Source organism: Colletotrichum higginsianum, chromosome 3 (assembly GCF_001672515.1).
Source record: "Colletotrichum higginsianum IMI 349063 chromosome 3, whole genome shotgun sequence".
NCBI classification, from domain to species: domain Eukaryota; kingdom Fungi; phylum Ascomycota; class Sordariomycetes; order Glomerellales; family Glomerellaceae; genus Colletotrichum; species Colletotrichum higginsianum.
In genome coordinates this window covers 862,622-889,097 of record NC_030956.1, presented here as the reverse complement: position 1 = coordinate 889,097, position 26,476 = coordinate 862,622, and the positions used below count along the sequence as shown (strand labels likewise).

Below are 26,476 nucleotides of genomic sequence, written 5' to 3'. Positions count from 1 at the left end.
AGGAGATGTATGACTTGGCTTGAGTGTGTGACTCTTGGCTTTACTCATGTACCACGATACCACACTGTCCGTATAAATGTTGGCTTTATATCTCTACTTCATCTAGCGATGCCCAAGACAAGATGGCCAACCCCGAACTTGATGAATGCTTACCACATGCTGGCACTCCTCACACTAGCATCTCATTAGCAGACGGGTCACAAAGTTTCCAACGAGGAGCGAGCGGTATGCCACGTTTTCAAACGCGTTGTCGACATATTTTCACACGTGGAAATTATGGTTCCGAATTCATGATCCAACATGCTTTGGACTTGTTGCCCACGTCACTGCATGGTACTGGTTAATTCGTCAACCTGAAATGAGACAGTGTCCTCGTGGGCGACTCTTCGGATTCTGACTGGACGACAGTCAAGTTGGAGGGAAAGTGTCTCTGATTTCGAGCAGAAAAAGGGTTAACGATCAATTGTACGTCGTTGCACTAATACGAGCTTCAAAGGGACGAGTGAGTGAGCCGTTCATCCGATATCTGACTCGCTCGAGAGCTGGGGCCAAACTTGCGGGTTTCGTGGAGAACCGCCATTCTCTTCTCCATAACCCACGTGGATCTCGTAGTCAAGGTCAACCAATACCCATCAATCGTTGGCTATGTCGAAGTGCCAACCTTGATTAATTGCACCAGACAAGCTTTTTATTTCCCGTGACGGCCGTGACGGAAACTATCTCTCCCGTCCCACAAAGGTCCCAGTTGTCGCGCGTGTTGTGTTCGACCAATGACAGGCTGTACATCTCACGCGTGGACAGGCTAGTGAACGGGAAACAGAAGCGGGTGGTACGGACGGAGGTTATTGCCGATTGTCAAGGCTGCTTTGGAGTTGTCAAGATATGTTGTAGAAGGTCTCGTTGTAAGTGAACTGGTTCTCATAAGTAAGACGACAAGTTCCTGTTCTTGTCGAGTCCTGTTCGCCCATCAGCATCAACAATCATTTGTGTATCGCCGCAACTGCCCAAGCAAACAAACCAGCCATGCGTTTCAGCTCTTTTCTCGCTTGCCTTGTCATGGCGCCATTGGCACTGGCGATCCCTGCCGATCTACCTGCTGTTGATGATGTCTCCGTTATGCCGAGGGCGGCCGGTGACATCGAGCTTCCTGACCTTCCCGAAGACTGGAAGACTGCTCTGGAAGGTTACTTCAAAGGCAAGAACAACCCGTCTAATATATATTTTTTCAAATAGAGGCTGTTCATGGTACATGCTCTTGCGTCTTGAACTTGTTCTAGGACTTTCTCGAGGAGAAACTGACAACAGTGACAGACATGGACCTCGACAGCAGGGACCTTGGCAGGCGAGGCGACGTGCCTTTTCTGCATTGCGGATGGCGGCGGTTCTTCAGTACGAACCCCCTTTACATCAGATGATATTCAAAAGAGAATTATGGCTGATGCTGTCCCAGGCTGCCTCGGATCTCTGACGCCCGGTGGCGTCACATGCATGTGGGCGATCGCCGCGCGTGGACTTGGTAAGTAGCTTGAAAGGTCTGGCCCGGCCGAATGCTAACGCGACACCAGATGTCAAGGAGGACTCGAAATGCTCTGCCGCCATCGTGGCCAGCATTCTTTCTGCTGTGAGTCTTCTTGTCGGGTTGCTTCAGAGTGAACGGACGGAGATCTGATCCTTTCTTCAAACAGTCCAACAACTGCAAGTTGTGTGTCAACGGCCATCTCTAAACGGCACCTGGTCGCCAATCACTCAGCGTGCTCTTTCCATATCGCTTTGAATTTCAATGTGTTTATTTCGTTTTGTGCCCGAAAGTATCTAGGGGTTCCGATTCTCAGCTTTTTATTCCTTTCTTCACCGAAGTGACGTTCATTACATCTCAGAAGTAACATCTGTTGCCCCCCCCCCCCCCCCCGGGTTATCAAAGAGTCGCGACGTATGTACCTCCATAGTTTTCGTTGTGATGCCTGGCGATGACACATAACGTTATTAGCCCAATTTACATCATAAATGTAACAGACGATTCCACTTCCCGTCGATTGTGACGAAACAAGACGGGAGGCAAGACGTCCACTATTTTAGTACAAGCCTTTTGTGAGAGCACGGTGAAGAGACAACATATTGGGAGGAGTACGATACAGTCTTGGAGACACCTTTCTCGACACGTCGTTCTCCCATCATACCGAAGAATCCTCCATCTGTGCTCAACACTCCCCACCTGGACTCAGATGCCGAGATATATCGAGTCCCACTGGCGAAGCCTGTCGTGGAACCGCCTGCGCTCATTCTCGCAGGGACTCAGGGACATCCGATGCGAGAACGAAAAGACCACGCCCCGGTCCCGGAACAGGCCGGCGACCCCCGCGATCTCCACGATGTCGGTCCTGCGCCTGTCGCTGTTCGGCCACGGGTACATCGTGACGCTCCTCAGCCCCTTGGCCCGGCCGGCCGACCTAGCCAGGCTCTTCATCTCTTCGTGCATCGTCGGGTGCAGGCAGACGACTTCTAAGGTCTCCAGGCCCGCGGGCAGGAGAGCACCCAGAGTTTGTGTCTCTTCGTAGCAGTAGCTGTCCAACAAAAGGTGCTTGAGAGCTCCAAACTTCCTCAAGGAGCTCATCCGCTGCCGGAATAGCTGTTGGGTATGGACGGCGTACTCGGCCACCTCCAGCACCAGAGTCTCGAGGGTTCTCTGGCTCGGTCTCAGTGCGGTCAGGATGGCCGGGACGTCCACGTCGCTGATCAAGAATGTGCTTGGCACGCTCAGCTCCCCGTCGGCCATTCTGAATTTGAAGCTGGCCAGGCGGTCGCAGCTAAGCAACATCGGTTCCAGCGCAATTCGACGCAGTCCGAGCCCCCGTAGGTCGAGGTGCGTAATGTCCCGGAGGGAAGATGTTGGCGAGCGGACGATGCTCGATTCTTGGGGGACCAGCAGCCTCGCATCCAGCGTCTGGATGTTCGGCGCGTACTCGATCAAGCTCCGGAGGAAGAAGGTGAGGCTCGCGTAGGCCCATCCGGGGAGGTTTTGCGTCTTGATCGACACCTGATGCAGCTTCGGCGACCCCAATCCCTTGAGCTGGGGAGCTCGCACCTTCCGGGTCCGGGGTTGAGCCGCTTGAGTGATGTGCGGGTCGAAGATGTCTCTGCCGCCGACGTCCGCGTCCAGTGTTTCCAGCCCAGACAGCATGGGGACAATGAGATGGAGTAGAACCAGGTACGTGAGGTCGACGCTCTGCTCGTAGTTCAGACCCTGACGGAAAGTCTCCAGCCCGGCATGCTCCGAGTAACACGTCAAGAACCTGCCCATTGTGTCCACAAACGGGGCTTCGAATCTGCCGAGCCGACAGACCATTTCGAACCGGAACTTTAGCACCAGGTGTCTGACGAGCCGGACGGTGTCGCGCTTGCGAGCGGTTCGGCCAAAGTTCAACAGCGCGAGCACGTCTTTGAGGCTCCGCACATTATGCGAGACTCGGTGGTATAAGACGGGCATTCCGATGGCGTAGAGGGTCCGCGAGGCGCGGCAGAGGACCGTCAGGGGGGACGTTGGCGGGACTCGCTGGAGGTTATGCAGGTGACGGCAGATTTCGACAACCAGCTCGGGTGGCAAAGCACTCAGCCGGTCGATGGCCGGCTGCGGTATCCTGTGCCGAAGGTGTGTAGACGGATGCATGGTCGTCGTCCATGGAGGTCGGATGCTGCATTCCCGAACCATTTCAGCCGGGCCGCCCCTGTCGATTTTGTCGATTGCTTTCTTTGGGTACTGAGGCAATATCTATCGGTGTTGGTTGTCAGAAGCTGATCAGCAGAGGAGTAAAGATTAGTTGTCCTTGCGAGATGAGATTGGGCCTTTCTAGAAACTAGAAAGTGCCAGAGTGCAAACAAATCCAGGATGTTTGTAATGTAGAACCCGAACATAAAAGTTGGGTTTCAAGGATTTCACAATAAGTAAGTAGAAGGTTGGAAACAAGGGGGAAAAAAGAAAGAGAACATGGATGATATATCAACAGTGCAAAGAAATAGAGTTGCGATTCCCCAAGGAACCGTTCACTTCCACTTACATCCGTCTCAGCCTTTCTCTCCTTTTTTAACTTAGGCTTCCTTACTCTTTCTTGTATTGCATCGTTACCAGGGTCGCAAAGACTTGTGGATCTCTGCATTTTTTTCAGTTCCGTGTCTTTCGTCCTTGCCATGTTTCAATCAACTCGTTCAGCTCCGCAGAACTTGCCCTCCTCTCTTCCAGGCCTCAGCCAAAATCTGCTATCTGGCTGGTCCCCTTGTTGGTAAACTAACGTATCAAGGAACTAACGTGATTGCCTGTTTTTCTTGAAGAGTAATTTCATATTTCCACTTATGATAACTTTCACTTATGATATCATGAGGCTAGGCTGGTTGCTACAGCCTGTATACACACTTGCTATCACAAACCAGACACAAACTAATCAACCAACTGGGGCATGGAAAACACTTCTGGTTGACTCCCTAGTTCCTACACCCTCTTCAGCATGCTCGACTTGAGCGTCAGACCATTCCACACCTCAACCGTCCGCTCGTCTTTCGCCCCGTGGAGCCGGAGCATGACGGACAACCCTCCCACCAGGAAGTCGATCGAGGGACCATCCTCGCCGCGCTCCGCCGGAAGCGCCGCCGGCACGAGCTCCAGGGCCTCCAGCTCGCCGAAGCCCGCCCGTGGCGCGCCGTCCGCGTCCCTCTCGATCCTCCAGCCCTCGGACCAGCGCCCGACCCACTCCTCCCACAGCCCGCCCATATCCCTCGACGAATCCTTGACGGGGATGGCAAAGTCCTGGAGCAGCTCCAGCGTCCCGATGTACGGCCACCCCTTGAGGTGCGCCACGGCGTGCGCGACCTTGGCGCACACGTCGTGGCCCTCCCACCCGTTCGTCATGACGGCGACGCCGCACCCCTCGGCGAGATCCCGGCCGTCGACCGCGCCGGTGGTGTCCGCGAAGCCGACGGCGTAGCACCGGAACGACGGGCTGTTCCCGCCCCAGTGCCCGAACGCGTGGCCCTTCTTCCGGGACACCATCCACGAGAGCGCCATGCCGCCCTGGACCTCCGTCAGCATCTCCGCCGCCAGCGCCCGGGGGAGGAACCTCTCCGTCCCCGCCGGGACGTCCGGCCCGAGAGAGCTCTGCACGGCGCTGATGAGCCTGAGCAGGTCGGCGGGCGTGGTCCACACGCCGCCGGACGCGAGCTCCGGGTGGTGAAGCCACGGCGTTTCGTGGGGCTTGTTGCCCGTCCACCAGGACCGCGCGAAGTTGCCCCCCTCGTCATCCTGCGCCGGCGTAGCGAAAGTCGAGTCCGCCATGCCCAGGGGGTCGAACACGTGCTCCTGGACGAGGTCCGCGAACGGCTTCTCGAACACCGTCTCGAGGATGACCTGCAGCATGGCGAAGTTGCCCCCGCAGTAGGCGAACTGCTGCCCGGGGAAAGCGCTGAGCTTCTCGGGGAGGTTGTGGCCGCCGTTCCTGTCGAGGAGCGTGTCCAGCGCCGACGGCACGTTGTCGGCGTACCCCGTGTAGCTCGAGGTGCGGAACCCGGCCGTGTGGCTGAGGAGGTGGCGGAGGGTGATCCGGCGCAGGATCCCGGCGGGTCCCAGGCTCGCGAACAGCTCGGCGGGGAGGACGTGGAGGAGCTTGTCGTTCAGGCACAGCTTTCCTTGGCTCACAAGCCTCATGACGGTGGTGCCGGCGATGGGCTTGGAGATGCTGGCGGCCTGGAAGCGGGTCCCCTCGTTGTCGCCGACGGTCGAGAAGCACCGCGCCTCAATGCTGCCCCTGTCCAGGACCGCGACGGAGACGGATGGGGCGCTGAGAGACGCAAGAAACTTCTCGGGCGGCGAGGGTGGATCGGTCTGCCGCGCAAAGACGTCCGCGAGCTTGTCGAAGAAGGCCATGGTGGTGTATGTGCGTACGGCTTACAACGTGTGTTGTGTTGAGTGGGTTTCTGTTTCGTTCATATCCTCGGAGACAGACTCAAGAGTCGGGGACTCTGTAGAACTTAACCACACGTCGTACAACCTCCTCTGTCAGATTTTCTTGGCTCATCTTGCAGGAATGGAGATCGTGGTCCGCGAGGACACGTTGCATACGCGCGTCTCTTTCGCGAACTACGTTTGCTGGTGACAGTGCGGGGATTACGTTGGGGGGTTAGGGTGGTCAGCAAACAGGGACTCGAGGAGCCAGTATTCTTCAAAAGATGACGCCGAGTAGTAGTAAGCTGGACAAGCTCTGATGATCCTACTGACAACAGTTTACGTCAACCACGAGCATCCAAAACAGTCTGTCTCACTTCGCCATGTTCCGTTCGTGTGGTGAAGGGTATCGTAGGGGACATGAGCAAGTGTGTGGTCAGCGGTGAGAGGGTAGATAGCCATCAGAGCAACATTCCTGTCGGGAACTGCGATGATGCATATGGAAGGGTTCGGGCAAGACTAGAGCCGGGTTGTGGTTCGTTTATGTGTAGAGTCCGTCCCCCTCTTTGACCTGCCACTCTATAGGAGTTTCCCACGCCGCATGAATAAACAATGCCCTCCCTATTTGATCCGCAGACCGACAAGAACGATTCGAAAGAAAAAAGGCTTGGTAATTCAAGACCCACACCCCGCACGAGACGGAATACAAATCGCGGAAGACACTCGCTTGTCTGCCAAACTCTCTCTCCATCGTAATGCCACGACACCGGCAAAACGGCGTCCCCCCCCCCTGGGCCAGGAATCCGAGTCCGAACTCGTACCCCCATCGTTGGCCGAATCAGGCAATCCTCCGGTGAGTTTTCCTCTCCCTTAAGCGTCCCGACCACCGAGCCATCCGGGCTCCGGGCCCCGGGCCCCGGGCCGAGGGTGTCTTTACGACGATCGTCCTGCCATCTTCTGGTGCCCGGTGGTTTTCCGTTGCGTAATGCCCCCGAAGGCGCCAAGTTTCCACGCGGGGACGACTGCGGGTGAGATTTCAAAGCAGATGGGCCTCCATCTCTCAGAATCCCAAAGAGGTTGATTTCCAAGCGACACTTTTGGACAAAAGTCTCGCGGTCTATAAGTACCATCCCGTCGTTCTAGGCTTCCAAAGATGCCCGACGACATCCCTTCCTTCGATCGAGCATCCAACAACACCCAGCACGATTCCGCTCCTCTTCCCTTCACAAACCACAAGCACACCAGAGAAGTCACACGTAAATAATATCCAACCCACACAAACAACCATGTCCAGAAACATCAAATTGGTCCCGACATCCGCCTACGACGAGGTGGTCCGAACCGTCCAGACCTACGTCCAGGCCGTCGCAAAGGCAGACCGCGCCCTCCTCGACCTCGCCTTCCACACCGACGCCACCATGACCGGCTGGGCGCCCGCCGACGGCACGCTCTCCTCGGGCTCTTACAGAAACCTGCACGCCTTCTTCGACACCTACGGCCCCGGCCCGTCCACCAAGGCGAGGTGCGACGTCCTCGCCATCACGCCCACGACCGCCGTCGTCAGGGTCGACATGGAGGACACCCCCGACGGCCCGCCCTACACCGACTTTCACACGCTGATCAAGGTCGAAGCGGGGTGGAAGATCATTGCGAAGGTGTTCCATGCCTACGAGTCGTAAGAAGGGGTGGGGGAGGTTGTTGAGCTGGTTGTCCGCCCGGATGCCCTCTGGGGGATCGATGGGAAAGATCATGGTTTCTTGTTGGACAGTAAGAGTCCAAGACAAGAAGAAGTCTGACAATCCAAGAGAGACGAGCGAAAACAGCCGGCGGAACCTCACTACCCAAGGAGATGGAGTGGCAGATATACGGGTTCTGTAAGCAGTAAAGCGTCGCTAAGGCCTAGCATTGTTCAACAAGAGATTTCACGTGAAGAAAAATGAGTCAAATAGACAATCCACGTGGTCAAAATAGACATCAAAATTATATGAAATTTGTCTGAGTAGATACTCGTGTAGCACCGTGGCCGTTGGCCTCTATGGTTGCGCAAGAATAGACATTAACCACCCCATTAATTTTGTTCAGTGCTTCAACGACAGCGTCGAGTTTGACTTCTCCAACCGCTCCAGCTCCTCGGTCAGTATGTACAAGCTCATCCTCACACCGGCGCCGCAGAACTGAGTGCTGTTGCCGGGGCACGTGAAAGAGCACTCGGTGCCCGTCACGTTGGCCGCCGGCCTGGTCTCATCGGTGCCACCCAGGCTCAGCGAGTCGCCGCACCAGCACTCGCGGCCGTACTCGACACCCGCGTAGTTCGTGTCGTAGCAGGCGTTCAGACACATGTCAATGGTCATATTGACCCGGTTGAGGATCTGGGTCGGCAGCAGGCGGCCGATCTCGGGCTCGGAGAAGCATCCATAGTACGTGAAGTTTTCGTTTCCGGGCGAGATGACGGGGCCGGTCGGCGTGGGAGTGGCAGACGATGTCGATGTCGTGGTGTCGGGAAGGACACTGGACGACGGCAAAGTAGTCGGCAAGTTTGTTGCCAAAGGAGTGGACGAGGCGCTGGAGGCCTCAGCGGTTACGGAAACGCTCGTGATGGTGGAGTTGGATGGGGTGAAGGAAGCAGTCGTAGTGGATGATTCTACCGTGGGTTCCACAGCGGCCGCAGTTCGAGATCCCGCCTCCTCAGCCAGAGGAGTTTCCGTGGTCGTGGCGACGGTGGTTGCGGTTCCGTTTGAGGGGACTGCCAAAGTCGAGAAAGTCGTCGTAGTGGCAGCCACCGTCGTCGACGTCTCCGAGTCAACAACGGCTCCCTCGGGCGAGTATACATAGACGCTCAACCTGTTACCAGCACCGCAGAGCTGGGTGCTGTCGCCGCCGCAAGGGAACGAACAGTCCTCCTGGTTCGCGGCGAGGACGCTTCCTGTGCCGAATTCGTCACCGCACCAGCACTCTCGGCCGTATTCCGTGCCAAAGTACTTGTTGCCCTGGCAGAATCCGCCACAGGTTTCGAGAGTCATGGAGTCGTTGGCGTACATGCGGGCGCCAAGAGCGCGGACGCCATCACCCTCGGTGTAGCAGCCCTCCAAGAGCCAGTCGCCAACTCGCTCGTTCGTGGGCGGAGCAGTGGCGGTGGGAACAGCCGTTGAAGTCTCGGTGCCAGTCGGAACGGCGGCGGTCGACGTCGGCGCCGGCAGTTCGCCTTCAAGCTTGTACAGGTTGAGTCTGGTTGAGCCACCGCAGTATTCGGTGCTGTTGTCGGCGCAAGCCATGCTGCATTCAGCGGCATCAACGGGAAGAGATTTGGCCGACAGGACGTTCCCACACCAACACTACAACAACGGAGTTAGCGCCTTACATTATCCAACAGATGAAAGAAATATCGTCAAGTTTGCTTACCTCTCCTCCGTACTCCAAACCGGCGTACGTGTACTGACTCGCGGCACAACCCTCGATACACGATGCAACGGTCTTCTCCTCGGTGGGAATGAGGTAGGTCAACGCGCGCTCGTCGGCGGGCTCGGTGTAACAGCCCTGGCTCACGTACTGTCCTACGCCAGGGTTGACCTCGGGGCCCGCCGGATCCGGGCTCGGGGCGGGCGTGGTGGTGTTTCCGTCCCACTGGACCGAGTCGGCGAATACGGAGAGAAACGCGCCGAGGCCTTCCGTCTCGCCGAATCCGTTGCCACCGCAAACCTGGTTGAGATCTCCGCCACAATCGAACTGGCAGTTGCGGGAGTCAACCTTTTCGACGGGAATACGCGGGCCGCCCCAGCACTCGGTGTGGTATTGCGTGGCGCAGAAGACGTAGCCCTTCTCGGCGCAAGCGGCGATACACATGGCGTTGGTGTTGTTGGGGTTCCCGTACAGCTGGTTCGTGAGTTGGCGGCCTGGGTTGTTCTCCCTGTAGCAGCCAATGTAGCGGTACTTGCCTTGGCCATCGGGCAACAGAGGCGGCGCTTGCTCGGCGACGGCTGTGCACTCGAAGCTGAACAGGTGCTTCTCAAAGTTGGGGTCGTTGGTGTTCATCGTCCAAGGCGCGACTCCGGTGTATGGGTCGGTGTTCCACTGCGCCTTGGGCACCGTACAGATCATGGTCGCAGTGGCGCTCTCGCCGGGACCTAGAACGGTGCCCTCGGCAAGGTCCACCAAGTTGGCAGCTTGGATGATACCAGGAATTCCAAAGGGCGGCTTCGAGACGGTGAGGGAAAGCCTGACGGCGCCCTCGCCAGCGTTGTTCGTGACACGGAACTTGAGCGCTCTTGAGCTGTTCTCGGTGACGTTGCCGAAGCTGAAGGGCTTGTCCGCTTCGTACTCGACCCAACCAGTGCCATCGGGCGTTTGGAACTCAATGAGAGCCGCAGGAGCAGGGCCTGCGGAGCCCGCGATGGTGAAGGATTTGGTTCCGCCGTTGGAGGAGACCTTGAGGTAGGCCCCGAAGCTGCCGCTGGTGGCAGAGTCGAAAGCAATGCGAACCGTGACGGCGGTGTTGGCGGGGATCGTAGCAGGAACGTTGGTGAGCGTGAACTTGCCGACGGTGAGACTGGAGGTTGCTCTGTCCCAGCTCGTGAAGGGGCCCGCGGCGCTCGTTGTGGAGAACTCAACGTCAGTGATGGACAAGTCCGAGTTGCCCTGGTTCGACAAAATGACACTCTCGTCGGTGCCGCCTTCTTGCCCGGCAATTACGCCCTGGAAAGTAACGGTGGGGGGCGTGATAGACAGCAGCGGGTTGGCGCTTTCACCGGTACCAGTGAGTCTGATGTGCGTGCTCAGGCTGTAGCCCTCAGCATCGTTGGTTGTGTCGACGACGATGTCGGCGGAAATGAGGCCGACGGTCGTGGGCTTGAAGACGGCGCCCACGGTGAAGGTCTCGCCGGGGGCCAGCGTGAGAGGGAGTGCGGGCACGCCAGAGAGCGTAAACTCCTCCGCTTCGTCCAGAGCGACGGTATCAACGGTGACGCCAATGACGGCAGTGCAGGTGACAGTGCGCGGCTCGCTTTCGGAACCGACGTCGACGGTACCGAACTCATTGGTAGACGTGCAGTTGAGAGGAGTCGTAACGGGCGAGCCGAAAGCGTAGATGTAGCCCTGGGTGGTGCCCTGGTACATGATGCCGTCTCCGAAGACGGCCCTAGTGAACTTGGTGGTGGCCGGGACGCTGAAGGACTTGATCAGGTTCAAAAAGCCGTCTTTGGGGACGGCCTCGAAGATCTTGAGCTGCGAGCCCTGTACATCGGTCGTCCAGAGAAGGCCGGTGCCGGGTTGGCCATTGAGGGTCGTGACGGTGCCGTGGCTGACACCAAGGATGTAGGCGTTGTTCATCGGGGTGTCGGCGACCTTGGTGAAGGAGGGAACGCCAGCCTCGCAAGAGAATTTGAAGACGTGGGTGGGATACTGGATGACTTGTAAAGGTTAGCGATAGTCCCCAACCACTACCGAAAAAAGTCGGTTATTCTCACCATTGATGTAGATGTAACCACCCTCGCCCGGGTAGACACCTGCGCCGGCATACACGGAGTTTTCATTCTGGTAGACTTGGAGCACATCGTCCAGGCCATTGGCGCCGTTGCGGTAGCCACCCAAGTCATCCAGGTTGAGCCAGTAGGTCTTGCCGCTCTTCCCCGTCACCACACCGATGCGACGAACCTCGCCGCAGGAAAAGGTGCTCGGTAGAATCTGCAGAGGACTGGTTCCCAGGTCTTTGTCGGCACCGTCCAGGGCCTGCTTTTCCCAGGGCATGAAGAAGTCCACCAGGGTTAGACTACCGTCTTCGTTGATGGTCATGTGGACAGCAGCCTCTTCCAGGGCAGTTGGGGGTTCACGGCCTTTCACGGGAATGGTGCTGAGCTGAGAGGCGTAGCCGTTGCCAGTGGCATAGAACATGGAGCCGGCATCGTCCGACGAGAGACCACCGCCCGACATCCAGATACCAGCGCCCTCGACGTTGGCGGGAACGCCGTCACCCTGGGTAGCGAAGCGCTCGACGATGTTACCCGTCGTCTTGTCCCAGCCAATGACCCAGCCGGTGAAGTTGTATTGCACACAGTGAGAAGCAAAGCCGGCATAGACATAGTTGCCGACGTGGAGCAGGCCAGGTCGCTGGTGGTGGATACCTCCGTTGAAGGACCGAATCGGGTTGTTCCTCGCGACGGTGCCCTCGAGGTCGACGGGGAAGTTAGGGCGATCGCTGAGGTCATTCACGTCCAGCGCGTGGAGGTAGTAACGGCCGGCCGGACGGCCTTGGGCGACGTTCGGCTGGGTCTGATCGGCGTAAGTCTTGGCCGTGTAGTAAACAGTGTTGGTGGAAGGGTCAATGACACCGGTGGCGGTGATTCCGACGTGAGGCTGGATGTCGTAACAGCCGTCCAGATCGGCGGTGAGGAAAGGAAGGTGGAGGTTGCGGGATGCGACAATGTCGCCCGTCTTTGCATTAAGTTTGTAGACATTATTCTGTGTTGTCGCGACGTAGACGTATTGGGTGTCGTCGCCGTCGGGCGTGTAAACGAGTGGCTGAGAGAAGATCTGCTCGGGGACGTTGCCGTATCTGCCCGGAAGAAGGGTGCGGAAGAGCTGGCCGAACTGGGAGCTCCCCACGACGGAGGGGTCCATGTTGTGGTTTCTTCACGATTGTCAGTTGGTGGTCACTGAGGGGTGTTTGATTGATCGATCCCGTTTAACCCCCCACCGAGCGGAGCAGTGTCGTTGCGACATGGCGGCGATCGACAGCAGGGAGAGGAAGAGGGACAAAAAGAGAGGTAGAGAGCGCGAGAGAAAGAGAGAGAAAGAGAGAGAAAGAGAGAGAAAGAGAGAGAGAGAAGCGGGGAGGGGAGTTCAATAGATGAATCCTGACACTTACGTCTGGTACCCGGCTCGTGAGTTGTCGCCTCCCCAGGTGATGGTGTCGGTTGAGGCCAGGCCGTTGGCGAGGCCAACGAGGGCCGTCAATAACCACGTCTTGAAAGCCATTGCGAATGGCCCGTCACTTCACTGGCGGTTGGCCGTGGTTTTGGCTTTAAACGAAGGAAGCCGAAAACTGGCGGAAAGGAAGAATGAGGGAAGGACGGTCTTCCATGCGAGCCAGGGCATGGGCGGGCAGCTCTCGATATTATCAACTGAATTGAATCCCTGAGAGGGGGTAGCGTAGCGTGTGTGGTCTCTTTGGCGGCGACGGCGCCGAGCACAGCCCACGGGCCAAAAGGCACGAGAAGCGTGGGACCAATGCAGGGCCAACCCATGGCATGGATGGGGATGGATGGATAGCCATTGGCGTGGCATCAACAGTGCAGGTGGTCGGTCCGGCGGTGCCTACCACCCTTCCACGATGCTGCATCGCACCCCGGCCGCGTGTTTTTATTTTTTTATCTTCTGGGAGGCTAACGGGGTGGCCTACGCGACCCCGGACGGTCAGCTCGGTGGATGGGGACGGAAGCACGGATCCAGCCAGTGGAACGGCGTCTTGTCGACAGGCTGCAGGGCGATGGGCAAAGCCTAGCCAAGAAAGGCCCGGGATGCAAGGTACGAGGGTGCGTCGGACAGGCGAGGCCGGGGATTGGGGGAGGAAAAGGGAAAACAGGGGAACTGTCGAGTCTTGGATTCTTGGGAGGAGGATGGACCGGGTTCGAGGCTGGCCTCGAGCAATCTTATCATTGGCTTGGCCCTGTGCCAATTCTCTTGTCGCCATTTGTGTTTCCCGTCCTGGTCGTGGTGGTGTCCAAGAGAGACTAGAACTAGAGTAAGGGCACCGTCCAGTTGGAGCCTCGAGGATGATTGATGTACTGTACGGGGGCTGTCATGACATGAATGGCAGATAGCCGGCGAGTGAAAGTCCTGGGCGACTTGGAACGACGACCTCGACGCTAGAAGGCGACATGAAGAAAATGCGGCATGGGATGATGCAACGGCAACGGCAACGGCAACGGCTGTCGGCTGCGGCAGGCGTTTGTTGGCTTGTCCCGGTGGTGGTATTGGTGGTGGTATTGGTGTTGGTGCCGGAGCTGGTAATGGTCGCAGCGCATGGTGACATGGGATGATGTTATTGGGGATCGGCGCACCGTCTGCGGGCTGCCAAACGCCACAGCACACACACCATCCGGTGTTTTGGGGCTAGGGGTATTGGGTCTTGTTGATGTTCGGATGGTTATTCGTAAAAGGCCATGGACATGGACAAGAGAAAGGGAGGCAGACCTCGGCAACGGCTCGAACGATGCCGTGGGAGGCGTCGGCAGCGGCGGCGACGGCGGCAGCGCCAGGCGAGACGGGAGGGACGGCACAGGCTGCGCGGTCTGTCGAGATGAGTTGTTGGTTACGTGGTGGCAACTAGTTTGGGGTGAGTGACGGTGATTGATGGGTTCGTTCTGGTGTGGTAGTCCGGGTATTGGCCGTGATCCGTGATGGATGGATGGATGGATGGATGGGATGGGATGGATGGGATGGGATGTCCTCGGTGTGTTTGTCGCTCTTCCCATCTTGTCGACTTTCCCAAAAGAGAAAGAGACAGAAGAGGGGCGCTGGGATAAGCGGGTCCCGGAACAGATACGGTTAAATGAGCTTCTCCACACCGCCACACATGCGCGCTGCGAGAGTGGCTCGGTTCATTCGCCGATGTCCCGAAAGCCCCGCTAGCTCCGCCAGAATCCACTTGCACTTTTGGCTGGAGTTGTTGTTGTGCTCCGGTGCCCTCCTCCTCACTCTTCTCGCTTATCCTTTAGTGAGTGATTGTAATGTCTAAGTGATTGAGTGAGTGAGTATGCGAAAGTGTTTCCCTCTCATCCCCATCATCATCATCATCATCATCATCGGCTGTCAAGAAGCCCTCCCCTCCTTGTTCCTGCTGCCTATCATTGCTCGAAATGCCCACTGTCATCGGGCAAGAGTGGTTCATTTCTTGACCATGCAAGAAATGGCCTGGAAGACGGGATTTGTGATTCCGTCCAAAGATACAGAGACACGCTTATCAGCATTCCCATCGACTCATCCATCGATTCATTCATGCATTGTTTCTTGTCATTCCACTTTCTCTCTCTCTCTCTCTCTCTCTCTCTCTCTCTCTCTCTCTCTCTCTCTAACGCTCCTTGCCGAGATCCTCAATCATCCAGATTTTCGTTCTCTCGTGCAACGCCCCGTACAAAATACCCCAAGTACCGGTGGCGGCCACCGTCCGCAATGGGAGATCTTGACTCCTGTGTGTGCCGACCCCATGCGCCTCGATAGCCAACCGTTGCCAAGCCGTCTCCCAAGAAGCAATACATGATGGCCGCCTACTGCACGTCTCGTAGCATGCGCCTATAGCGCCGTAAATAGCACTCTCCAAGAGACCTGCAGGGGGGCGGACGGGGGGCCGAACGAACCCCTTGCCTTATCCAGGCAAAGTGCCACAGGCGCGAGACTCTTGCACAGCGGACGAGCAAAGTTGCGTGCCCTCGGCCGAGTGAAGGCAAGTCAAGCCATGTATGTGAGTGAGCACTTGCAAATCCACACGCACTCACTCAGGACTCCAAGCCTCCAAGGGTTTCAGGCCGGCAAAGAAAATACCGAATTCCTCTACCGCTTTGCTTTGTGGCTTCTAGTGACAGCCGGATGAACCCCCAGAGGGGGAATCCAGGAACGGAATCCGACACGAGGGCCTCTCTACTACTACTTCCTAGCCGAAACGCCACCATGCACCTAGCCATGCACTGTTCCTTGCTACTCCTGGGTGCATCAAAACTTCTGCATCCTTTCCCCAACACTAGGTACGGACAGAGAGGCAGATTGCGCCCTAGGAGCCCTTCGTATGAGGAATAGCAGCACCGTCGAGACGTCATTTTTGCCCCTTTTGTGCCGCCTGCTGTCGTATTTCGATTCTGTTGGTTCTCTCCCCTCCGTCGCCCTCTATCGCCCTCTATCGTCTCTTTCCCTCTCTTTCGGTCTCAGGTTGCGTGGACTACGTCTTATCTCGTCGTAGTCACTCTCACTGTCTCATTGGTCCCCTTATTGTCTCTCCTCCATTCGGCGTCTTTCGGCTGCCCGTCCGGCAGTCATCCTGCTGCGCCCAGGCAACACCCAAGAACCCTCGAGATTGCACGCTCCGTCTTCCCACCGACAGCCAAGAAACTTGCCAGTCCCAACTTGCAGGAAACCAACTATCGATTCCCTCACCGCAGGGTGACCACACCGAGACGGCCCGGAAGGATCTCTCGGGATTTCTCCGTTGTTCAAAGCAAAGCGAGAGAGGCCGATCTTGCTCTCATCAGGCCACGCATCTCACCATCCTCATCTCCCGTATGCATCCCCCTTTTCGGGCTCATGGGCCGTCTCCGTTTTCTCAGGGCTGCCTGCCAACGAACAGCCGCATCGGGGGCCCAACTGAACGAAATCCGCAACCTCGTAAACATGTCCTGCCATCAACGGCGACTCGCCTACCATACATACCTACCTGTCTATGCGCACGTGGTGCACTGACACGGAACTAGTTCGATATCCTCCTCAGCGCTCAGAGAAACAGCACCAAACAAACAAACAAAACAAAACCCCGCCCGCCCGCCCGCTTCGTGTTTTCATCTGCACAGACACCAAAGTGCTTGTCTCTGCTAGCGTGTTCCCGCCGTCTCGAAATGTTTTGACATGTTTCCCACCGCTGCGGATAACCGGCGACTGACAGACAACTTGAGAGACGCGGGACACGAAAGCATCCGCTGCACGCTTTTCCCTCACGCTGTCCATGCGTTGATTGCTTGCGCAGATCCACTCCCACACAGCGCCGACTGGCACATCATCGCCGGAGACAGTTGGCTGCAATGCGGGCGAGACGTCTGCACGTGCTGCCTGCCTGCCTGCCTGACCATGCAGTCAGCAAAAACATTAGACAAAGTCATCAAAGTCATACATGCTGAGTGCGTGCCCGCCTGGAGACCGGGCGGCGGCAACAGTGGGTCAAGATCGCTCGAAGCGGTCCGGCGGCTCTGGCATCATGGTTTATGAACGAAGAACAACCCCCCCCCCCCCCCCAACTTGCCGATTTACCTGGGTCTTGAAACGAGCAGGCTTAGACTCGATCTTTTCCTGGTGCGTCGTAAAGGGCCTGGAGGAGCCCGATGATGCTACCTAGACACTTAGAATGAGACGAACGACTGCGCAGTTGGCCATCGCCTCCCATGCTCCCTACCCAGTCCCAGGTCTCCGCCGACAACGCTGAAGCACTCTGTTGGTTCGACATCACAGTTATCAACACTGGCGATCTGTCTGCTTCTCGCAATCAGCAAATACCTCGCAGACGTCTGTATGCTGTGGCTCTACAGGCACCAAATCGACCTTCTTCAGTCACGATTACGTCCCAGCCTCCTCCCAGTGCAGTCACTATTACGCTCAACTTACAGCGAGACGAAGACGATCAAAAGCGATTCCACAGGGCCGCAATCAAGTCTTTCGGTGCCGTTGCCCAACTTCGAGAAGACGGATTTAAAGCCACCCTCGCCGTTCTCGCTATATCGTCTAAGCCGTTGTTGCTGTCACATGAGGCATCGACGTCGTCGTCGTCTCAGCTTCAATTGCTATTGCCCGTGATGTCGAGGTGGTTCAATTGACATGCCCGTTAGTTTATACATACGTCTAATTCTGCCGGCGAGGCTGATATTGATCTGATGTCTTCCCTTTGCCTCCTTGGCTTCTCGGAATGCACATTCAGCAATTGGATCGTCTACTGCCATCAGTACATACCAGACTTCCAGAGAGGCAACAACGCCGGGTCCATCACTCGTCACGGACATTGGTCCGATTTTGTCAGCGACACGACTGACGTCCAGTCCAACACACCAGAACATCTCGTTCATCCTAACAGTTCTACTGTTTACGTACTGGAGACAGAGTCTTCCTGTCACGTTATGTAGCCCTTGGAAGCACTCATGACTCACCTCGCCAGCACCTTCATCGGCCATGTTGTGTCCTAGGTCTAGCTGGGCAGGATTGCTAGGATTGCAGTAGCACGAACACCCGACTCTAATACCCGACGCACTCACCCCCAGGACGAAAGTCGAAGTTGGCAAGTCTTTATCATAAAGTAGGAGAGCAATCTGATGAGAAAATGAAATGATTGACGCAAGAGCCGGAAAAATGGAAACCACGAGGACAATCCTTTGGCCTCCCGATACTTCAACTGTCATTTCATCCTTCATAAGAAAATACAGAGTCTCTATCCCGTTTATCTTTGATTCATCATTCAAACTCATCCATTCCTTCATCGATCATGAGTTGGTCATGTCTATTATCTAAATGGTTTCGGAGAAGCTGGATGAGAGACCACACGTGCTTTCGTAACCCCCCTGGCAACTGAAGACTGGAGATAATGCTTTCTTTTTCTACTTTCCTTCTTTCCCTCACCCGCCCGCCTCCGTCCAGTGAAGAAAGCGAAGAGCTTACGAGGCACGCGCAGACGAATCACCACCCTCATCGCACTCGATGGGTGGTCACCCACTTGCCTCATTCAGCCACACGCATCATGCTGCCCGCCCGTGCCGCAGCGGCCATATCTACGTTTCCAGACCAATGCCTCGTAGATACACACTGCCGAGGGACCAATCCTGCTCTCGTCATCGACGGTCCAACTGCCCGAACCTGTTTCCATCTCGAGAAGTGACGGTACCCCCGCGGGCCAAGGCCTGGAACGAGATATCCCCGCCCCCCGTCCCGCGCCGTAGTCCACGTTTGGTTCGTGCCTTTGGGCGCGGATTGCATCAGGGGGCCATCCTCGTGAAGCGGGGTTCCTGCTCGCCATTTAAGACATCCGATGTCTGAGCAGCGATGCTTGTTGTTTTCCCCAGAGTGTTCTCACCCGTCCGTCAACAGACAATCGATCACGCTCACCATGGGTTCCGTCGCTGAAGTTGTGGTTCCCGTGGGCATTCTGTCCTGGCGGACTGTCGGCACTCTCTCTGCCGCATGGATTGTTTACCACTTGGTCCGCATGCTCTACAATGTCTCTCCCCTTCATCCTCTGAGCAAGATTCCCGGTCCCAAGCTGGCGGCTGCGTCCTATCTGTACGAGTTTTGGTTCGACTTCGTGAAAAAGGGTCGCTACACTCGCGAGATCAGACGGATGCATCAGGTCTATGGTCTGCACCACCACCCCTCCCTCGACGAAAAAGAGAAAGACCTGCCTGTAATATGCTGACCGAAAACTCGAGGCCCCATCGTTCGCATAAACCCTGGCGAGCTGCATTGCAACGACCCCAACTTTGGCGACGACATCTACGCCATCAACGGGAGGAAACGCAACAGACACGCACACCAGCTGAAGAACCTGCCAGCCGAGTGAGTTCCTCCCTAGTTGCTGTAACCCCCTTCACCACTTCATACGCATCAGATGAATCCGCTGACGTTTTCCTCCCAGCCAAGCCGCATCGATCGCCGGCACCGTCGACCACGACATCCACCGCAGGCGCCGCGGCGCCATGAACAAGTTCTTCTCACGCCTTCAGATGTTCAAGTTCGAGTCCAAGGTGCACGCCCTGGCCCAGCGGCTCTGCGACAAGCTCCTCGCCGGCGTGAGCGGCCCCGACGACGTCGTCCTCCTGACGGAGGCGTACAGCTGCTTCACCTCGGACGTGGTGTCCGAGTACTGCTTCGGCGAGGCATTCGGGTTCCTGGACCAGGACGGCTGGACGCCCAACTTCCGCGCTGCGGTCTACGGGCAGCTGAACCACATGTACTTCTTCAAGTTCTTCCCCTGGCTCAAGGGCATCTTGATTGTGGGACATTGGTGAGTGAGGGCGGGACCCCCGTCAGTAGGCATGGCTCGGTGCTGACGAGCATCCGCTCAGGTTCAAGGACTTTCTTCCTCGGGACACGGCATTGCTCATCGACACCTTCAACGTAAGAAATCCCTGCATAATTCGCTAGTGTTTTTTGCCTCTCATCCAAAGACGGAGGATGGGGCCTCGATGGGCCAGTTAACTGACGGTTCGAACCCTCCAGACGGATATACCCAACCGAGTAGAAAAGGCCAGGGAACAAAAGCTCTCCGGATCGGGCCATGGCAGAGACACCAACGTCTTCGCCGAGCTCTTCGACTCGGACCTCCCGGACGAGGAAAAGACCACGAAGCGCCTCACGGCCGAAGGCGCCGTCGTCATGATCGCCGGCACCGAGACGACCAGCTTCACCCTCACGGTCATCACCTTCTACCTCCTCACCAGGCCCGAGATCCTGGAGCGGCTGACGCGGGAGCTGCGCACCGTCGTCACGGACCCGCAGCATCTCCCCAGCTGGTCGACGCTGGAGGCTCTGCCGTATTTCAGTGCCGTGGTTGCCGAGGGATTGCGACTGGCTCCCGGCGTTTCCTCGAGAATCGCAAGAGTTGCAACGGAGGAGGATCTGGTGTACCGTGGCAAGTGGGCGCCGGAGGGGTCAGGGACCGAGGTAGAGTTGACTCACGTCATTCCACGGGGCTGGGCGGTTGGGATGAGTGCCATGGTCAGTCACTTCAACGAGAGTCACTTCCCGGACTCGAATGAGTTCATTCCCGAGAGGTGGATGGACCAGAATGTTCAGCGGAAGAGGGAGCTGGAGAAGGCTTTCATCCCCTTTTCCAAGGGGACTCGGAAGTGTCTCAGAATGTCGTATGTGAACCTGCTTGCCGCTGCATGAGATTGTCTTGTTCGTGGACTAACACTGCTGTAGGTTGGCCTACGCTGAGTTGTACGTGGCTATGGCGGCTGTCATTCTCAGGGTAGTCCCTCGAATGAAGCTATACGACACAACCAAGCGAGAGATTGAGTATGATCACGACTTGGGTGTGCCTGTTCCAGTGAGCACCAGGGGGGTCAGAGTCAAGATCGTTTGAGGCGATGCAGAGATTCCTAGAGTATTAGAACGGTTCTACAATCATGGGAGACATTTGGCACAATGAATGACTAATAAAATATGCAAGTACACAGAGGAACTAACGTCAAGAGGCTGAATTATTTGCTTGATGATTGTAACGTCACAGTCACAGCTCGGTCACGAAGGTAGGCCTAGTTCTGAGATCGATTGCATTGATGCTAATACAGGGGGAGCAATTCACTGGTTGTAGCAAGACTTGACCGTGCAAGTTACCGTTTTGGCCTCTTCGTCCCAGCTCGGTATCACGCCGTATATACTTAATCACCCAACGTGTGGGCTTGCTCAGCGGGTAAGAAGTATATAAGCTTCGAGCATTACAGCTTCAACAAGGATATTGTGTAACCACAACCTGCCATTTCTTTCCACCAGCCAGGAGAACCTCTTTCACGTCAAGCTTCAGCTTCTACCGCCGCTCAACATGAAGAGCACACTTTGCTTCCTCCTGGCCGTTGCGGTCGCACTTACAGGCGCACTTCCACCCTCCTCCCTCACTACTACTACAACCTCCTTCGCGACTATGACTGCAACGACCGCAACGAATGCAACGATTCCATGCTCGGAAACACCGGCCCAGCAAACCAAAGAAGCCGTAAACAAAGGCAGCCCCAAGGACCCCTATGCCATCAAGGCTCTGCCCACACCCGTCGCCAACACCACGTTCAGCAAGGTCACGATGGGCCTCGTCCCCCGCTCCGGCTTCAAGGGCACATGCGCCAACATCCACGGCGACAGCGGCGACCCGGCCGTCATCTGGGCGTGCTGCAGGACGCCGACGGGCTGGGGCGTCCAGAACAGGTTCGACCTGGGCAAGTGCCTGCAGAACGTCAACGGCACGCTCACGCCGCACCCGGCGGGCCACTTCCGGCGCGGCTGCGGCGGCTGCGCCATCCAAGACCCGTTCAAGCCCACGATCTACACCTGCAAGTGCGGCACGGACGTCAAGAACGGCCCGCAGCAGTTCGTCGATACGACGGTTGACTTGGTGAGTCTCGAGATAAGACTTTGCGAATCCATTGCTAACACAAACATAGAATGACTTCATCGGCAACCATGAAGGCGCGCTTTTCTGTCACGGCGTCAATGAGAAACGGCTCATGGGAACATGCGCTCCCAGGTTCGTCTAGAATACTGGACATAACATGACTATAGAAAGTCTTCGCGGAGCAGCGTTGCTCTCTGGAGTAGTTTGGCTTGTACCTCCGTTCAATCGTAGGTGTAAAAAGTAGCAAAAACACCCAATACCAAAGTGCAGCTTCTTAGTTTAGAGAAATGGACAGTATCAATGTTCTCCAAGTTAGTGACAAGAAAATGATGGATGTAGATGCAGATAATAGAGGCTGCTGATGCGCAGCTTCGACCCGAGCAGCAGTACCCGCCCCTTTAGTCTCCAGCAGCTTGCGGCCGTTGAACAAGCGTCTCAATGAGAGGTTGTCAGCAGAATAGATGAACCGCGACCCAAGGAAACTTCAGACGTTTTGATACTTCTGGCCCATCTTTGTGTGCTCTAGCACTCTGATGACAGGGCTGGCCGGAGCTCTATCTCCATTTTATGATGCAGTTGCTTCCGTCTCCTTCACCTGAACGAACGCTTCATAGAAGTCTGACGCGTCCTGTGCGCCATCAAGTCGGTGACTGTCCTGGATGACAAAAAGAGGAACTCCGGCGCCGCCAGAAATGTCCCGACCTCGCTTCTCGTCGTTGTCCACCTCATCCAGGCCCGTTTCCGACTTCAGCAGCCCCTCCACTTCTGCAGAGTCAAGACCGGCATCCGATGCAACGGCGCGGAGCACCTCCTCCTCGGCGATATCCTTCTCGAGCTCATGGTATGCCTCGAACAGCTTCTCGACCATGTCTGCCGTCGCTTCGGGGCCTTTTGCGCGGCTGAGACGTACAAGACGATGCGCGCCACGCGTATTGGGCCCGATCTTGCCTCCCCACTGGAAGTTGATGCCAACGGAACGGCCAACCTGCTCCATGCGCCGCGTCAGAGCAGCGCGTCCTTCGGGGCTCATGTCGCTCAGCTTGGTGTCGGCCAGCTGGCTCTTGTCCACGCTATGGGCCGAGGGGTTGTAACCCAGGTAGTACGGGTGCCAGGTGATGGCGAACACGTCGTCCTTCCCGCCTGGATATGTCTTCTGGTAGAGGGCGATGGCTCTGTCTAGCTTGCGTTTGCCGATGTAACACCACTAAATATCGTCTTGATGTCAGCAGTGAATGTAGAAGAGACGCGTCTCTGGCGGTTCTCTTACGGCGCAGACGAAGTCAAAAACGATGTCGATTTTGATGACGGTCATGGCTGTCACAGTTGTACACCACGGGCATAAACAAAGATGGCTGGCAGTTGGAGCCTTTCTACTTCTTGGAGAGTTGCTAGCTTTCTATCTTTGGAAGAAACGGGATCAGATCTTGACACCTAACTGTCTTGTGGGAAAGTTTGTCGAGTCAGCAATGGAGTGCGTTTGAAGCACACGGCCACGTAAGCGGTTCTCAAGCGAACATAGCTGCCTAAAGAGTTTCTTGGCCATGTTTCATTGGGTTAAACGGCATCGAGAATGCAAATGGCTGTTGAAAATGTCTCGCGCCACCCCAGATATTCCAGAGTTGTCACAAAACCTCGATTCTACTAGCTTCATTCTGCTTCACGGTCATGAACCGAAACACGTGCAGATAAGAAAGGCGGTGACATGACAGAAGTGGTGAATGAGCCCCCGCAACATCAGATGACACCGGAACGGACTCGGGGGAGCAGAAGGTTGTGGTGTCTGCCGCATCGGTTGGTCGACTATGCCGCATCCAGCCTGGGCTCAAGGGCAGGTCTCGTGGTCCCGTCGAAAAGTCTCATCTGCGGCCAGCCACACGACCTAGAAACAGCCCATCACTTGGGGGTGCTCCAAGGCGCGAATGTGACCCCCCCCTCCCGACGCTCCGAGGTGTTCTTGGTTGCGCCGAAAGCGGCATCGAGCTCCGTCCGTATGGGCTGGCACGCGGCACTAGCTCAAGCTCTCCCATCATTTCTTTCTGAGCAATGCTTCTTCGCCTCTTCATCGATATTTCATCGCTCACGTTCGTGCTTGTTTTAGTCGTGAAAGATATCTCTTTGTAACCAAGATGGCTGTGTTTGTCCTCCTGGCTTTCGCCGTGGTCGTCGGCCTCTTGGCGCGAGAGTTCTACTCATGGTACCGCCTCTCCCACGTCCCGGGCCCGTTCTGGCACGGCATCACTGGCTTCTCGATGGCGCTGGCCGCGCTGAATGGGTCGATCCACGAGTATTACATGGACCTGCATGAGAAATATGGTAAGAGAACAGGGAGGCCCCCTCCGCCGTGTTGACGACGCGTCGCTTACTCGGGGCCAAAGGTCCTCTCGTCCGCATCGGACCCAACACCGTCATGTTCAGCGACGGCGACACCCTCAGAAAGATCGCGGGCGCTCGGAGCAGATACACAAAGGGCGAGTGGTACGCGGTCGGAAGGACGACGCCGGGGGAAGACCACCTGTTCTCGATGCGCGACGAGGAGAAGCGAAAGTATCTGAAGAGCAAAATGGGGCCCGGTGTAAGTTTTTCCTCTCTCTCTCTCTCTATCTTATACAGGCTTTGGAAGTCTCGCCGCGATTTCACACGTGCTTAAAACACGGATAGTACGCCGGTATCGAGAACGGCGGCTTCGAAGCCGGCATCGACAAGAACATCGCCGCCTTCGTCGACTTGATTGACCGCAAGTACATCTCGACCGCCAAGGAGTACAGGCCCATGGACATGGCAAGCAAATCGACCTATTTCGCCCTGGATGTGATCAGCGAGCTCGGGTTCGGCACGCCGTACGGATTCCTCAAGGAGGATCGCGACCTCTACCAGTACGTCAGCACCAAGGATGCCTTCTTTCCGGTGATGATCACAATGGGGAACGTGCCTTGGCTGGCCACACTGATGCATAGCTGGCCCCTGAATCTGGGGTTGCCCAAGTCTGGTGACTCGGCCGGGTTTGGGGCGCTCATGGGGTGAGTCTTGAAGAAGACCTCTTTCAGCATACTGACAGGAGAGATGCTGACGATATGTTTCAACGTGGAGTTTCGCCAAAACCTTCGTGGATGGCAGGTTGGCTGCAGACACGAAGCCCGGGCGGGATATGATCCAGTCCTTCATCAACGCCGGCTTGACGCGCGACGAGCTGACACAGGAAGTCTACGTGGAAACGTGAGTAATCGCCCGCAAACACCATTTACAGTTCGAGGACAAGTTCTCATGCATGACGCGCTCCAGAATCGCCGGGTCCGACACCACCGCGACGGCCATCCGCATGATCCTGCTCTCCCTCCTCTCCAACCCGTCAGCCTTCGCCGCGCTGCGCGCCGAGATCGACACTGCCGTCTCCAAGAGGATGATCAGCTCGCCGATCAAGGACTCGGAGTCGAGGTTCATGCCGTACCTCCAAGCCGTGATCCGCGAGGGCCTCCGCCTCTACCCGCCGTCCACCGGCATCGTCAGCAAAGAGGTGCCCGGCGGCGGGGACGTCGTCCACGGGTACCGGTTGCCCGCCGGGGTCCAGCTGGGGGAGAACGTCTGCAGCATCGGCCGGTCGAAAGAGGTTTTCGGGCCCGACGCGAACCTCTTCCGTCCCGAGAGGTGGATCGAGGCGGCGATGAGCGACGACGAGGAGAGGTACAGGGTGATGATGTCGACGACGGACCTGGTGTTCGGGTTCGGCAAGTTTTATTGCATGGGCAGGAACATCGCCCTGATGGAGCTGAACAAGATCTTTGTCGAGGTAAGGAAGGTCTCTGAGAGGAAATTTATATCTTCTATCGCGTCTCTCTCCGGATGTTTTCTAACAACCACGTTATAGCTCCTCCGCAGGTACGACTTTGCCATTGCGAAACCGGAAAAGCCCTTGAGGCTTTGGAGCGCAGGGTTCTGGATAACGCACGACTTTTGGTTGAGAATCACCAAGAGAAGCAACAGGTAGCTCACATTTAGAGGACGGAGATTATGGTCGATGCTAGCGATGGTGAACAGAATAGAATAGGTAATTAATGCAATGTTCTTTTTTTTTTTTTTTTGCCATGTGTACGAGTGATTGCAGCAATTGGCTAGGGAACTCTTTGGCCTCACCTTGCCCTAAACCAGAGTTATCCGGAAAACCAGGGCTTACTTGGCACACGTAGGAACAAAATGGCAAGGGGCTGGGTATTGTCATTCGATTGTGAGTAACTCGTGGAGTTGTCAAGTTGTCGGCAGATATCTACACCATGCAACTGTCCAAGACCATAGATGTACTTCCACCGAGTAAAACGGCATCAGGCGACGAAACGGACGACAAACACGCGCGGACCCTGCGGGATGGGCGCATATGAAAGGGTTGAACGACATTCGTCACTCAGAGGTACGGCACGCAGTGTTTGAAAGAGACCGGGACTTACATGCCGACAGTGAGGCTAGAGGGGAGACAAGTAGATAGTAACCTCGCGGGACACGTTGTTGTGCAACCCGTTGGGCTGGCTAAGAACGAGTTGCGGCGTTTAGCGAGATGGCTGTTGAGCCGAAGCTGAACTGTAGGATCCGCTGGCCAAAGACTGTTGACAGTATTCAAGTCAATGATGATTAGAAACAGTCTCCACCAAGTGGAGTAGACATTGTAGTCATTTGGAGTTGAGAACAGGGCGGTTTCTACATGTGCATTGCTTGCCCAATGACTT

The 26,476-nt window shown here is 56.4% G+C and overlaps 10 protein-coding genes across 10 annotated transcripts; 6 read left to right on the top strand and 4 right to left on the bottom strand.

Moving 5' to 3' along the window:
* Positions 1-1,023: 1,023 nt before the first annotated feature.
* CH63R_03819 (uncharacterized protein) lies at positions 1,024-1,669 on the top strand (the record flags this gene model as incomplete). Its single annotated transcript, XM_018298794.1, has 3 exons — positions 1,024-1,183; positions 1,331-1,516; positions 1,566-1,669. The coding sequence occupies 3 exons, from the start codon at positions 1,024-1,026 to the stop codon at positions 1,667-1,669; spliced, it is 450 nt and encodes a 149-aa protein (XP_018160040.1).
* Positions 1,670-2,218: 549 nt separating this feature from the next.
* On the bottom strand, positions 2,219-3,664 carry CH63R_03818 (uncharacterized protein; the record flags this gene model as incomplete). Its single annotated transcript, XM_018298793.1, has 1 exon — positions 2,219-3,664. The coding sequence occupies one exon, from the start codon at positions 3,662-3,664 to the stop codon at positions 2,219-2,221; it is 1,446 nt and encodes a 481-aa protein (XP_018160039.1).
* Positions 3,665-4,480: 816 nt separating this feature from the next.
* Positions 4,481-5,908, bottom strand: CH63R_03817 (Beta-lactamase; the record flags this gene model as incomplete). The annotated part of the gene is made up of 1 exon (XM_018298792.1): positions 4,481-5,908. One exon carries the CDS (start codon positions 5,906-5,908, stop codon positions 4,481-4,483), a length of 1,428 nt encoding a protein of 475 aa, XP_018160038.1.
* Positions 5,909-7,212: 1,304 nt separating this feature from the next.
* On the top strand, positions 7,213-7,605 carry CH63R_03816 (uncharacterized protein; the record flags this gene model as incomplete). The annotated part of the gene is made up of 1 exon (XM_018298791.1): positions 7,213-7,605. One exon carries the CDS (start codon positions 7,213-7,215, stop codon positions 7,603-7,605), a length of 393 nt encoding a protein of 130 aa, XP_018160037.1.
* Positions 7,606-8,004: 399 nt separating this feature from the next.
* On the bottom strand, positions 8,005-12,892 carry CH63R_03815 (WSC domain-containing protein; the record flags this gene model as incomplete). Its single annotated transcript, XM_018298790.1, has 4 exons — positions 8,005-9,258; positions 9,326-11,328; positions 11,386-12,545; positions 12,783-12,892. The coding sequence occupies 4 exons, from the start codon at positions 12,890-12,892 to the stop codon at positions 8,005-8,007; spliced, it is 4,527 nt and encodes a 1,508-aa protein (XP_018160036.1).
* Positions 12,893-17,058: 4,166 nt separating this feature from the next.
* CH63R_03814 (uncharacterized protein) lies at positions 17,059-17,487 on the top strand (the record flags this gene model as incomplete). Its single annotated transcript, XM_018298789.1, has 1 exon — positions 17,059-17,487. One exon carries the CDS (start codon positions 17,059-17,061, stop codon positions 17,485-17,487), a length of 429 nt encoding a protein of 142 aa, XP_018160035.1.
* A 1,277-nt stretch (positions 17,488-18,764) lies between these two features.
* Positions 18,765-20,741, top strand: CH63R_03813 (Trichodiene oxygenase; the record flags this gene model as incomplete). The annotated part of the gene is made up of 6 exons (XM_018298788.1): positions 18,765-19,011; positions 19,084-19,210; positions 19,290-19,658; positions 19,720-19,771; positions 19,874-20,517; positions 20,579-20,741. 6 exons carry the CDS (start codon positions 18,765-18,767, stop codon positions 20,739-20,741), a joined length of 1,602 nt encoding a protein of 533 aa, XP_018160034.1.
* Positions 20,742-21,299: 558 nt separating this feature from the next.
* Positions 21,300-21,906, top strand: CH63R_03812 (Cvnh domain-containing protein; the record flags this gene model as incomplete). The annotated part of the gene is made up of 2 exons (XM_018298787.1): positions 21,300-21,764; positions 21,814-21,906. The coding sequence occupies 2 exons, from the start codon at positions 21,300-21,302 to the stop codon at positions 21,904-21,906; spliced, it is 558 nt and encodes a 185-aa protein (XP_018160033.1).
* Positions 21,907-22,329: 423 nt separating this feature from the next.
* On the bottom strand, positions 22,330-23,076 carry CH63R_03811 (DSBA-like thioredoxin domain-containing protein; the record flags this gene model as incomplete). Its single annotated transcript, XM_018298786.1, has 2 exons — positions 22,330-22,968; positions 23,032-23,076. 2 exons carry the CDS (start codon positions 23,074-23,076, stop codon positions 22,330-22,332), a joined length of 684 nt encoding a protein of 227 aa, XP_018160032.1.
* Positions 23,077-23,890: 814 nt separating this feature from the next.
* On the top strand, positions 23,891-25,746 carry CH63R_03810 (cytochrome P450; the record flags this gene model as incomplete). Its single annotated transcript, XM_018298785.1, has 6 exons — positions 23,891-24,077; positions 24,140-24,336; positions 24,423-24,781; positions 24,852-24,977; positions 25,044-25,548; positions 25,627-25,746. The coding sequence occupies 6 exons, from the start codon at positions 23,891-23,893 to the stop codon at positions 25,744-25,746; spliced, it is 1,494 nt and encodes a 497-aa protein (XP_018160031.1).
* Between the last annotated feature and the right edge of the window lie 730 nt (positions 25,747-26,476).